Consider the following 13,451-nt stretch of genomic DNA (forward strand, 5'->3'; position numbering starts at 1 on the left):
CACACAGCGTCAATCTTCTCAGGGCACAGAAATAGAAGAAAATTTTAACCAATCTTCAAGTTGTGTACCCAGCTTTGTAGGCAGGTAATATTAGGTGCAGAGAGTGGTGATTGTCCAACGGACACACCGCTAGGGATGGAAGAACCAGGAAACAAAGAAGGGTCGCTTGCCAGGCCAGCTCTCAAGGCACTGAACACCACTTCCGGCTGAAGGACAGATGACAACCATTCAGACTGACCAGAGACTGGGAATTTCTTCTCCGGGGCTGTACAGATAGCCTAAACGAACAAAAGCCTCTTGCCTATGATCCTGATGACCGCTCTGGGTTTCCAACCATTGCATAATGCTTTCCCAAGACCATTTAGTGACTCAAAACTCTCACCCACACAGCTCTGTGTATTTACTGGGCTCAACTGCATGGGGTTTGTCCAATTTCCTTCCTTTTATTTTTTTGTTTTTGTTTTTTTAAGAGACAGGGTCTTGCTATGCAGCCCTGGTGGGTCTAGAACTCACAGTGGATATCAGACTAGTCTCAAATTTACAATGATCCTCCTGCCTCAGCTTCCTGAGTGCTAAGATTAAATATCCTTGAGACAATATCTTCTTATGTAGTCTAGGTTAATCCTGAACTCACAATCCTTCTGCCTTTACATACTAAGTGCTAGGGTCGCAGGCATGTGTGTGTCAATCTTCTTTTTAGTTGAACCTACCTTTTAGTTGAAGTATCTCCTACAGTGACAGCCTGATGGAGGGCTGGAATCTTCTGAAATGCTTTTCTTCCCCTCACAGCAAAAGCCTTGGTAAATGACTGGAGAGGCCCAACCGGGCTCCTGTACTCCGTGTGCTAGCTTTCTGTATGAAGCTGGTCCAGACCGCCTCCCCTCCCTCTTTCCCTCCCTCCCTCCCTCTTTCTTTCTTTCTTTCTTTTTTTTCTTTCTTTCTATTTCTTTTTTTTTTCAGGTTTATTGAAAATATGACAGAACAGATTTAAACGGCTCCACGTGGTGTTTTGAAATTCATCCCAACTGTAGGCTGGGTGACCTGCAGGTTGGAGAGACTGCCAAAGTCCAAAAGCTTCAGCATCTCCTTGGTGTCAGGATCTACCTCAATGATCTCCTGGTCTAGGGCTGAGACCTCAGGAACGTAATTATCTCTTCTCTCTCTCTCTTCTTCCTGCAACTTGATAGAGATGCCTCTCACAGGACCTCTCTGAATCCGCTTCATCAGATGCGTGACATAGCCGGCTATCTTGTTGTGAAGCTTCTTGCTGGGGATGATAGCGATCTCCTCGCACACGCGCTTGTTGGTGTGGAAGTCATTACCCAGACGCGTGTAGTACTTCTCGATGATGACCCGGGCTGCCTTCTTCACGGTCTTGGTGCGAACGCGGCCCATGTTGGCGGGTCTCGGTAAAAGACCTTTCTTTCTATTTCAAGATACAATTTCTCTGTGTAGCTGTGGCTGTCCCAGAACTTGCTCTGTAGACCAGGCTGGCCTCTAATTCACAGAGATCCACATGCTTCTGCCTCCAGCGTGATGGGACTAAAGCCATACGCCACTGCCATCCAACAAGGCCCAGACTTTAAGTGCATTATCACAGAGCCAGTCTCTGACAGATTGCTTACATGGTGGCCTCTGGAAGACAAGTTTACTGAGGCTTAGCTTCTTGAGGCATTACAGTGTTGACTCTGGCACAATTCACTGGCCAAACTCAAGTGACAGAGTTGGCCCAGCTTGCCAGAAGGGTACTGCATGAAGAGAGAGCAGGAGGAATCATTTTGAAGACTAGATCCTGAGATGCACACAGAGGGACTGAAGGAATGGATCAGTGGGTGAGACACTTTGAAGGCTTGAGGACCTGTGTTTGAGTCCCTGGCATATGTGTACCAAGGTCAGGCATGGTTTGCATGCCTGTAACCCAGCTTTGATGATGGCTAGGCAGACATAGGTGGATCCAGAGACAGCTTCAAGTTCAACAGACTCTCTATCCATCTTCAGACACCATCTCAGTGAGGGAAATAATGGTTGACATCAGACAACCTGCTCTGGTCTCTACAAATATACATGTATGTACACACATAGGCACACTCACATTTGAGCAGCACACACACTCACACACACACACACACACGGGGGTGGGGGGAGAAATACATAGAAGTACTATTCATGGTGGCACATGCCTGTAATCCCAGCACATCAGAAGCAAAGGCAGGTGAACTTGAGGCCAGCCTGTGGCCCACAGAGAGACTGTTATAGAAATGAAAGAAGGAAGGAAGCCAGGAGGGGAGGGAGAGAAGGAGGGAAGGAGGGAAGAAGAGGAGAGAGAGAGAAAGAGAGGATGGTATCTTTGATCATCATATCAGTTTCCATACATTTGGGCCTCTAAACAAATGCGTTGCTCTGTGCCTGCCTCTTACCTCATAACCCCACAACAGCTCTGAAAGTCACCCATCTCCCTCTGCTATTCTATCACCTCATGTGGTTTTGTGGACTTCTAGGTGAATTAGCCTAGCATTTCAATCCTGGTGCTTATATCCGTGTGACCTAGACACTTCAAGCCTTGGTGTAGCCATCTTTTCTTTTCCTTAGTGCTTCAGATAAGCATCAAAAGAAATCTCCCCATGACATCTTCATATGTGTGTGTGTTATGCTTTACTCTCCTTCATTTTCCTCCCTTCTGCCCTCTCCCTGTCTATCCTAAAGATAAGAATAATGCAGGCAGGCACGGCGCCATCACACTATTGCTGGGGAGGGAAGTCAGAGGCAGAAAGATTGTGAGTTCAAGGCCAGCCTGGGCTACGCAGCCACACCCCCATTCCAGAGGACTAAACATCAGTAGCTATCTCCTCACCACTGAGCAGAGGGGAAGTGCCCATATCTTTGTTCCTTTTGAGTGATCCTCAGCAGAGCTGTCTCTTCTGTGTGTCTCTGGAGACAGTGCATTTGACAGCGGTCACCCAAGGTGCACTCTCAGCTGGTGCTGGCATTGACTGAGCCCCACCTCCACCTGCGTCCCCTGCTCCTGTCAGTCTCCTGACTGTTGACTTCACTAGATGCTGAACATGGAGCTTGACCAGTTCCTTCCCCTCAGAAGCCAGAAGTTATCTGAGAACCGCGTTACCGCCAGTTCCGGTAAACGTCACTTAGGGGAACACATGTCCCGTTTTCTTTGAGGGGTTTGGTCACATGCTTCAGTTTGAGCCCTATTTTTGATAAGTACCTGCTGTGGGACCCTGGTTAGATCTTTGAACTGGGTGCTAATTCTTCCTTATTTTGGATAAAATAAGATCATGTGTCACTTAATTAAGGTTTTAATTTTTCATTGAAAAATGAGAATTGCCTATATTTATAAAATGTTGTATTTGAAAGGACTTTGTATCCTATAAAGTGATAAATGACCACAAGGTACTTTTTCCTAGAAAAGATGATCACGTCAGCCAAATATGGAAAGCAGAGAGAAGGGGAAAGAAAAAAATGTTTTCAGTAATTTTATGACATGCGATAATCCCACTTTATAGATGAAACAACCCAGCTTCAGAGGCCTGGCACATCCTTCCCCAGTTCACACAGCCTGTGGCCGAGCTAGGACACCTTCAGAAGTACTGGAACCTACTCTGTAGTGAGAAAACGCCTAGTCAGCCTGTGGATGGGGTGGGACTCCTAAGCTAAAGGTCAAGGCAGGCCCTGTGCTCACTCCCAGTCAACTGGAGTGTGTCTTACATGTGTTGTGTATGACAGCACCCCTGGCTCCCAGGTAGGTTTTCTCAGTCTTGACCCACTGAATCAAGAAGTCAGTAAAGAAAAATACTCATTTGAAGGTTTGACCAGAGCTTAATATTTTAAAACGTATCCATCCACAAAATTACATTTTGGAGAAAATAGACTGTGTTTGCTAAACACCTGAGAACTGGGGGGCTGGGGTTGGGGGGACACAACCCATTACTGGCATGGAGGAAAAATAAACCAAATGTGTTTGCAGTGTTTTATTGCTTTAAAAAACAACTTCATCAATTCTCGCCGTGTGCTGTGTTCCATGTTGAATGAGGGTGGGTGGGGAAGGAAGGCTATCTCTGCAAGGCTTGTGTGAGGAATGCATCAGACAGTGGCCTTCCCTCTCGGCTGTCTCTCCAACCTGCCCTGGATCTTGGGTTTCCTGTTTCCCAGGATCCCTCTATTTACCTAGAATGCAACCCCTTCCTCTACTTCCACCCTTATTATCCATCCCACTTGTTGTCTTTGCTGGTGGAGAACAACTGCCTTCTTGCACATTTAAACCTTCCCCGCCCCCCCCCCACCCACCCACCCCGCTCCCTCGTTAGACTTTAACTGTCTACAAGAGCAAGGAGACAAGGGACAGTCTCCTGCTGGACAGATTATGGCTATGGGCTGAGACATTCCCACGTACCATGTGCAGTTAACCTCTTTGACCTGTAGTCGTGGCAATTCTTAGCCCCGTTTTCAGAAGTAGAAGCAAAAGCCATGGGGCTTAGATAGCCTTTCCAAAGCTCCATGACAGCAGGATGATTGAATCCCAGATCTATGACTTTGTACACCCCCCCCCACATCTAACCACTATGCTATCCTTCCTCTATTTGGAAGTCAGAATAACCATTCTAGAAGACACTGGTGTCTTTTCCTGGTGATGTGTAGCGTGGAGTAACTTTACTCTTTCACCCTTTTGTTCCATTCCTCATTTGAGGGGTGCTGGTACTGATTTGCATGGCAGACACTAACAGCTATGGCTCTAGGTGTATAATTCTGCATGGTTCCTGAACATGTGAGCTCTGAGGTCCCACTTCATGGCTTCAAATCCCAGCTCTGCCGGTTACTGTCTGTGTGGCACGGGGCGAGATTCTCACTCACTTCATGGCTTAGGTATACAATTTAAAAAGCAATCACTTCCTTCTAGGGGTGCATAACAAATGAAATGGGATAGTGCAAATGCTTAAGCCAGCGTTGGGCATGGGGCGAGGAATGCAGATACGCTGCCTGTGGTTATGGTCACTTGGAGAGCCACCATTCACGTGTTGATGGAAGAGCTGGTACAGAGTGAGGAGTGGGCTTGCTCTCTGGGAAGCATGGGCCCTGAGGGTGCCTAAGGGACTTTTTTTTTTTTGAGGGATTTTAGTCTGGCAGTGGATTGAGTTGGATCAAAAGTGGGAGGCTGGCTGAGAGGCTGCAGTAATGTAGCAGGCAGGAAGGATTGGGTACCAACGTCTGTTGGCAAAAAGAGGGTGGAGTAGACAGACAGCTACAAGTAACAGGACAGGAGAGTATGTGAGAACGCATTGCACAGAGGGTCACTCCAGGAGAGCAGCACCCCTAGAAGACTGTGGCTTCTATCCCAGAGCAATGGCAGGACACAAGGCCAACAGAAATTGGGACCAGAGGCTGCTGGAGGCATATGTCACACAGCCTCCGTTCGCACAGAACTAGAAAGGGGAGCTAGCTCCCCATAAGCTCTTGGGAATTGGCCAAGACTATTCAGGTCAGAGAGGCCAAGACACAAGAACAGAGGCCCCTTGCTATCCCCAGAGAGGACCCAGTTTGAGTTTGCTTTCCCCAGTTGACCTATGTGTCCCCTTCCATCCCTGTGATCATTCTATGTTCCATGTTTCTCTATATACCTGTGACATTCTTGGAGAAGCAGCCTAAGAAAAGAAAATCACTGTTGGACCTCAACTTCCCCACTAGAGTAAAACAAAGTACCCTTTAGCCACAAAGTGGCCTTTGGGTGTGGTTCACATCTGTACCTACCCTGACCCCCAAACAGGAAGGGCTCTTACTTTGCTGAAGTCCAGGTGCCACTGACAGCAGGACTCCAGATAGATAGAGGTGGGTGGGTGGGTGGGTGGTGGTGGTGGTGTAGATGGTGTCACAGGGTGGCCAGATCTACTTCAAGGGCTGGCATGGGAGACACTAGATCTAGGATATGTGACTCTTGGGTCTGATGGGCAGTGGCTGAGCTAGGGCCAAGGTGACCTCTCTACTTTGTTTTCATCCCCACTCATCAGCACAGCACTAACACTAAGGTACTCAATAAATTACTCATTGAGGGGCTGGAGAGATGGCCCAGTGGTTAAGAGCAGTGTCTGCTCTTCCAAGGGGTCCTGAGTTCAATTCCCAGCAACCACATGGTAGCCACAACCATTTATAATGTGTTCTGATACCCTCTTCTGGCATGTAGGTGTACATGTAAATAGGGTGTTCATACACATAAAAATAAATATTTTTTTAAAAACTACTCATTGAATGAATACACAAATGCCAGGTTTCCAAGCCTTCTCCACTTGGCATACAGAAGGCTAGAAGGCTTCCCACCCTGTCCCAGGGATGCAGGGCAGTAAGAGACATTTGCACTGTCATTCCTCAAAAGTAGGAAGCTGAAGAGCCCTTCTGAGGGACTTTAAAAGGTGGTAACACAGCCACTGCATTCACCACAGCAAAGAGCTTAGGGGAGGGCATGGCTATGTGCCAAAGAAAACCAGCCTGCTAGCCAGTGTGGTTCCTGGACAGAGGTTGCAGACCCTGGGATAGATGGCAGCACAGGATATGCTAATCTATGCAAATGATGGCACAACCTCATTCAGGCTTCCCAGAAAAGAATATTAATGGATGTCACAGGACAGCTGGCCTCCTGCAGCCAGGATTCCAGTCATCACACCAACATCCTATAGCAAATAGCCAGATAAACAGACCTCCTTAAAATCATGCTGAATTCTGGTCCCCTTCAAGTCTGCCTGTGACAGGAGGAAGCGCAGCAGCAATTGAATTGCAAATGCAGCAGCTGTAGTGATCGAAGCCTGTGTTGTCTGGATGCGATTGTGACCTTGGGTTGGGGTCTGGGGAGATACTAGAGCTCTGGGACTTTGCCTGGGATTGGGTAGGAGCTGTGGCTGAGAGGACTCGGAGCAGCCAAGGGTAAAAGATGTAGAGCATAGGGGCTGTCAGAAGCAAAAGCAGGCAGAAGGAGCTCAGGGAGATGTGTCATTAAGGTAACACAATTCACTCTGAAGCTAAGCAGAAGCAAGTGTGAGGCCCCAAAAGAGACTGTGCCTTACAAAAGACCAGAAAAGACTAGGAGAGATGGCTAAAGCTGTGGAGTGTCCAAGGACAGAGGTCTTTAATGGCAGGGGAAGAGGCAGAGGCTGGGAACAAGGAACCTGCAATGGAGCCCACAGTATAGGTCATGGTCGGGCCTCATTTTTCATTCCATCGAGGTTCCTCTAGGCGGACTCAGTGCAGGGCCAGCAGTAGCCAATAGACACGGACTCTCATCTGGAGGGGAGAATGACTGAAGGGTAAGGCGAGAAGAACATGATGTGTCTGGCTTAGTCTGATACAGCAGGAGAGCTTTCATGGGGACCTGATTCTAAAGCTGAGACCTCAAAATGAACAGGCGCTAACCAGAGGCTAGGGTTGCAGACATGGTGGAGAGGTTGTTTTGCATAGAAGGACCAATGCGTGCCAAGAGTCCAAGACAGAAAAAGGCAAATAGCTGCCCTGTTAGGATGAATGAAGTCATGTGTATGACATGAGCAGGGATGGGGGTGGAGCATGACGTGGTAGGAAGCCAGGTAACGCACCCAGTCATGGCCAAGACTTGGGACCTGATACTGAAGGCAATGAGAAGACAGTCAAGTCCTTTGAAGTCAAGGCATGAAATGACCAGGGTGTGATTTCAAAGACACCCCTTTAATTGATGAAGGGGGGGGTCTGACAGAAAAGAACTGGATAAGCTGCCCCTTGATGCTATATTGCCATGCTGTCAGGGTCCTTGTGGGATGAGGCGCTTCTAGGAATGAGAAGTGGGCAAGGGCTTGGATACTAGGAGTACAGTTCAGAGACTTGCTTCTTCGTGTCCCTCTAACTGTAATGTACAAGGCCAAGCCTTAGTCTACAGACTGACTAAGCTGGACTCTGATGTCCTCTCCTTGGCTCCCTTTCTCTGTGCAGGGTGACAGGGTGGGGCTAGTCACACGGTCACCTTCTTGGAGTGGCATCTGTGAAAGCACGTATGGCTGAAGTCATCATCACCCAGTACCCATTCCCCAGTCTGGTGCCACGTTCCCCTAGCCACCAAAGGCCTTGGGGTAGTAGGATAGGTTCAGACCAATGATCCTTGCCTTGTCATTTTGGTGTTGAGCTGCTCCAGGTCCCTCATGCCCACTGTAGGGATAATTTTATGCTTCAACAAACAGAGAAAGAATGAGGACAAGACTGGCTCTCCAAGAAGTGGTCCCTGGTCAGTAATATCTTATTCTGTAGTTACAGACAACACAGGCAGACGTGTATGCGGGCTATAAAAGAAAGAGCCAACATGTGACATTTAATTCAAGATTAAAGGAAACTGTCAACTGGATCTGATTGTGCTCATCCAGATGTCACCAGAAACAGCTGTCTGCCATCTGCTGGGGTGGGTACCAGCAGCTGGAGCAGCCCCACGAAGGCCCAGTTTGCCTTGCTCCACAGCAGGAAGGCCAGTTGAGGTTGGGGATGGGGCTCACCCTGAGAGAGGAAGGGAGGAGCAGGAAGCCCCGCCTCCCCAGCCCACTTCATACCCCTCCCACTTTTTTTTTTTTTTTTTTTTTTGTGCTAACAAAAGTAAGTAATGAATTACTGATAAGTGGCCTCTTTTAAAGGGAAATTATTCAGGAACGAAGGTGAGATGCTGCAGACATTTATCTTTTGGCTCTGGGAAGCAGGCTGAAAGATGGAGAAAGGTAAAGGGAGATGATTCATGGCTGGGGCCCTTCATCCCTCACTCGAGGTGTCCTCTGCAATGAGGAAGCAGGATTGATGTGTCTCAGGCTGGCGCTGTGGTGGAAATCTGCCATCTTCCTCTCAATAGCCAGGCCAAGGAGGCTGAGAATCAGAGGGACAAAGGAGTGAGCTCAGAGTGGGACAAATTGAGGCTCAGAGCCAGTTTGGGCCCTGAGTGGGACAGGGGATGATAATCTCTGCTCTCTGGACAGACCACCAAACTCACTAGAAGCCATGAATGTTAAGGTCCATCCTCTAGAAGTAAGGGAGAGAACACTGCCTTGGGGTGCAGGAAGTTGGGTTCCAGGCTGCTGGCCCTTATAGCCCTTTTCTTCTCAGCTGCATACCTGTCACAAGCCCATAGTCACCCAGGGTCACCCAGGGACAATATTTGGACCTGGGGTCTTTGATGTGCATGATGTGAACTTTAAAAGAAAAATTGGAAAGTTAGTTGCCTTAAAAGAAACAAAACAAAATGAAACAGCAACAAAAGACATAGACCATCAAGGCCCCTCCCCCACATCTCTCCAATGAGCCCTTTTTGTGCCTACTCCTGTCCCTCTCAGACTCTTCTGCCTCCAGATGCTAGAACATCAGCAACTCCCAGCCCTTGATGGCCCCACTGGCCACATGCAGGTCAAAATAGACACTCTTGCCTACTGCCTGCCTCAGGTACCTTGGGCCCCTCCCCACCCCCAGCCTCAAAGCTCTAGGCTTCCCTTTGGAGGGGCGGATGGTGCAGGCACTGCTCAGCACCCACTGTGCACAACCTGAAAGTGCCTAGGAGTTAATGGCCAGTGAGGCAAAACTTTGATCAATGGAAAATGGGAGCTAGTGGAAAATTCTTCCCCCCTCCCTCCCAGCAGATGTCCCCGAGACATACAGCTTTTTGAAATGGTCTTGCAAGATTGAGCAATCAGTTGCACTCAGCGGCAGCCTGCTCCGTAATGCATCCTCGGAGTGCTTCCCCTACCCGCTCCTGCCCCAGCCTGTGCTTCCTGAGGCGGCAAGAGGACGGCATCCCTGCCATTCCTTCTGGTTCTGCTTTGGAGGGAACACAGGAAAAGGCAGTGTTCATATTAGGTGGTAACCTAGAAGGCAGCCCTCGAGACGGGGTTTGCCAGTTGGATTTGCCAGTGGGGTTCTAGCAGATAGAACCTCACTGCTGGTCATTAGTTGAGTGGTAATAACTTTGACATGCAGTGGCATCACAATAGCCATGGTGCCCATAGAAGATAAGGCACCGGGTTCTGCAGTGAGCTCAGCACCTGGACGTTGCCGTGGATGTACAGGAGAGGGAGGTGTTGAGAAGTCTGCGTGGGGTCAAGTGTGTTGATACAGGACACTGACTCTTGACAGAGGCCCTTGTGTGTAACTGGTCCGAACAGACCTTGGTCATGACAGCGATAGAGAAAATCAGCTCCCTGGCATAATACCAAAGAGGGCTCTGAGGCCCAGGCAGGCAGCAGTCTTTCTAGGGCAGAGTTTTGTGCTGTGGCTGTGGGTTACACTGGGGACCCCAAAGGATGCACTAAAATCTAACACCTGGTCTTTGTAAAGTGACTTATGTCGAAATAGAGCTTTGGGAGATGCAGCCATGCGAAATTGCAGCCATTGGTTAGAGAGGGACAAATTGGCAAGAAATTTCATGGTAGCCTCCCTCAATGATCTGGGGTTGATGGTGGTCCTGGGCTAAACAGAATTCAGGAAGAGCAGAGGCCAGGAGTGACGCTTCCACCTTAGAGGCAGAGTGGGCAGCAAGGCTGGGGTGGCACCTAAGGCCTTAGCCAGTCATCCAAGATGGACAGCTGCCAAGAGAGTTGCTGAGCATATTATAAAAAATAAAAAAATAAAAAAAAACCAAGAGACAGCAAGCAAAGGGAAGCATCAGACTTTCTCTGACTTCCAGATGTGTCATTTCCCAGAGCCAGCAGCCACCAGGGGAAAGGAGGAAGGTTTCCTGGAGAACGGACCTCACAATGCCAGCGCAGGTGCATGACACACACTCCCCATCCTTCGACAGGGACCTTAAGACTCTTAGATGCAGGATCTGGCCTGACACTAGCAACAGCTCAAGGGGGTCCTATGGGGTCCATGGCCGCCTGAAATTATCTCGCTGGTCTGTAAGTCTGTAACTGGGATAGAAATAAAACAGAACCTGCAAAGCCCTCCCACATCGTCTCACAACCGGGGAATAAAGGCCCGTTATGACTGGATGGGCCAACTGGGAGGCCCAGCAACCACCCTCCAGCTCCGACAAGATAATAAATTGGAGGAATTATCGGCACATTCCGGGCAAAAACTGCAGAGATTAGTGCCACATTACCAACTTACAGGATGGAGAGTAAGTGCCCCTGCCCTACTGCCTACATGAAACTAATCTTAAGGATGACCTTGGATGAGCATATATTGACCCAGGGGACAACGCTAACTGTGGCTTCCATGCCAGAGGTGGCCATTTTACTGGAGCAGGTCAAACTGCCTCTGGCACCAGGGTAAGGCTACAGCTCAAGCAAACACATCCTTCCCCACCCTCACATGGCAGGAACATATCCGCTGTCTGACTCTAGGGAAAGGGACATTGTCCTGCTCTCCCTCATAGCGTAGTCCAAACAGGCCTCCAGCTGTGGATGCTGTGGGGGCACCACACTGGCTCACTGTAGGGATGATGGCAACGTGCAAGTTGTGCCTGCTGAGAGAAAAAAAAAAAAGAAAACTCCAGGTATTCTAGTAAGGTTTACATGCACCAAAGGTGGGGAACCCACAAAGAGAACCAGGGGCTGGCCATATTGGAGTATTTGGTGGAGGATGTAATGGTCTGCAGTTTTAGGACACAGCCTCTAAGGTAAAGTACAGATTGTCATATTATATACTCTTTCAGTCTAGGGAGAAGCACAGCATTGTCTGGGGGAGGGGATGGAGGCAATGACCTCTTGAGGAATTATCTAATACAGTACAGGTGAGGATACTGTGGGGTGACTGGAACAGTTACCTTTTTCATTTTTGTTTTTACATGTGTGTGTGTGTGTGTGTGTGTGTGTGTGTGTGTGTGTGTGTGTTATGGTATACATGTGGAGGTCAGAGAGCATCTTACTGGAGTCAGTTCTCTTACCATGTGGGTACCAGGGATTGAATACAGGTTGTCAGGCTTGGCAGCAAGCACCCTAACCCAATAAGCCATCTTGCCAGCCCAAGCTACCTGCATTTAGTAGGATCCAAACAGAGAGCTCTGAAGGGAGATTCGCCCCCGACGCAAGCAGCACTTAACGTATGTGTCCCGGCATATCATCAGAGCTCTGCCTGGTACTTAAAGATACCTATGGACGTCATTGGAAAGTCATGGACAGAAAGCCTATCTATGCTATGGGCACAAAGCACACAGATGTCTTGTCTCCCATTAAAGCCACCCAAATCATCCATTACAGAGAAGAAGCCAACCAGTCAGGTGAAAAGGATGATGCAGCCCAGATGTGTCAGCCAGCATCTCCATCAGCCACCGCTGCATAGATTCATAGTGATGATGGCGGCAAGATGGAAGCTAAGCCTGGGCCAACACTGCAGACCTCCTTCCCCAGATCGACCTTGTAATTGCCCCAGCTGAATATACCAACAGCTGTCAGAAGAGAGTGACTGGTGATCTCTTAGTATGGCATGGGTCCTTAAGGAGATGAGCTGGCATCTGATGGCACATTGCCTTGCACCTGACCCCAGAACCCTGCCAGGGGCAGCGATTCATCCTCACGAGGGTGGATGCTAATATGTAGGTCTATCTACATAAAGGCTGCTCATGAAGGCCAAACAATGCCAGTAACTGAGAGTGCATAAAACACTTGATTTCCTAGTATAATATATCCCCCAACATTGTTTCCCATCAAGGAACCCATCATCCAAGGAGGAGTGCCAGCTCTGATGGGAACTCAGAGGCATGGTGATGGTGTCAGGTGCTCTGCCACAAACATCTAAGTGCTTCTAAAGGTCCCAGAGCCTGCCTGCCTTCTATTTTACGAGAGAGAGAGAGAGAGAGAGAGAGAGAGAGAGAGAGAGCGAGCAGCAGCTCTGCCAGGGGGTCAGGCACACATGCGTGGCCTGACAGTGCTTCTCTTTCTTCTGCACTGTAACTATAAGGTAGGGAATGCCAAAGGCATATATAGTGGCTTGCAAGCTCAGAGCCCAGAAGAGAAAGAAGCATCGTACTCAGTGGGATATTGGAGTTCCTCCGTCTCCCTCAAAGGAAATGTTACAGTTTCTCGGGTGAGGGGTTGTCCACTGGCAGCTAGTGTGATGAGGACAGTCATGTTGTCTCTCATCCTTCTGGAATCAGCCTCTCTACCTGCAACTCTAGTATCCCTGAAACAAACAAACAAACAAACAAACAAACAAACAAACAGCACAGGCTCTACTTTCTGAAGAATCTGGGTGAAGACAATCTCCAGCTCACAGCTGAACGTCTCTTGTCATCTCTGTCCAGACCCCACAATGCTTCCTAGTGCCATCTAAGATTAGACACTGGAGGGAGCCTATCTATTAGCCCCTCTGCTCAGTCTACAGGGTTTTGGATCTATGAACCCAGGGTAAAGATGCTCCCCTCAAGTTCATTGGTCAAATGTTTCTGTTTCGTGGAGATTACCTCTTGCCTTGGGTTCTACAGGATGGGCATCCTAGGATTTCAGTTGATCTTGAGTTCCGTT

The 13,451-nt window shown here is 48.7% G+C and overlaps 1 protein-coding gene across 1 annotated transcript; it reads right to left on the reverse strand.

Annotated features, from left to right (window-relative positions):
* Nucleotides 1-953: 953 nt before the first annotated feature.
* On the reverse strand, nt 954-1,410 carry LOC127198033 (40S ribosomal protein S17-like). Its single transcript, XM_051155835.1, has one exon. It carries the CDS (start codon nt 1,393-1,395, stop codon nt 988-990), a length of 408 nt encoding a protein of 135 aa, XP_051011792.1. The 5' UTR covers nt 1,396-1,410; the 3' UTR covers nt 954-987.
* Nucleotides 1,411-13,451: the final 12,041 nt, after the last annotated feature.

This window comes from Acomys russatus, chromosome 14 (genome assembly GCF_903995435.1).
Source record: "Acomys russatus chromosome 14, mAcoRus1.1, whole genome shotgun sequence".
Lineage (NCBI taxonomy): Eukaryota > Metazoa > Chordata > Mammalia > Rodentia > Muridae > Acomys > Acomys russatus.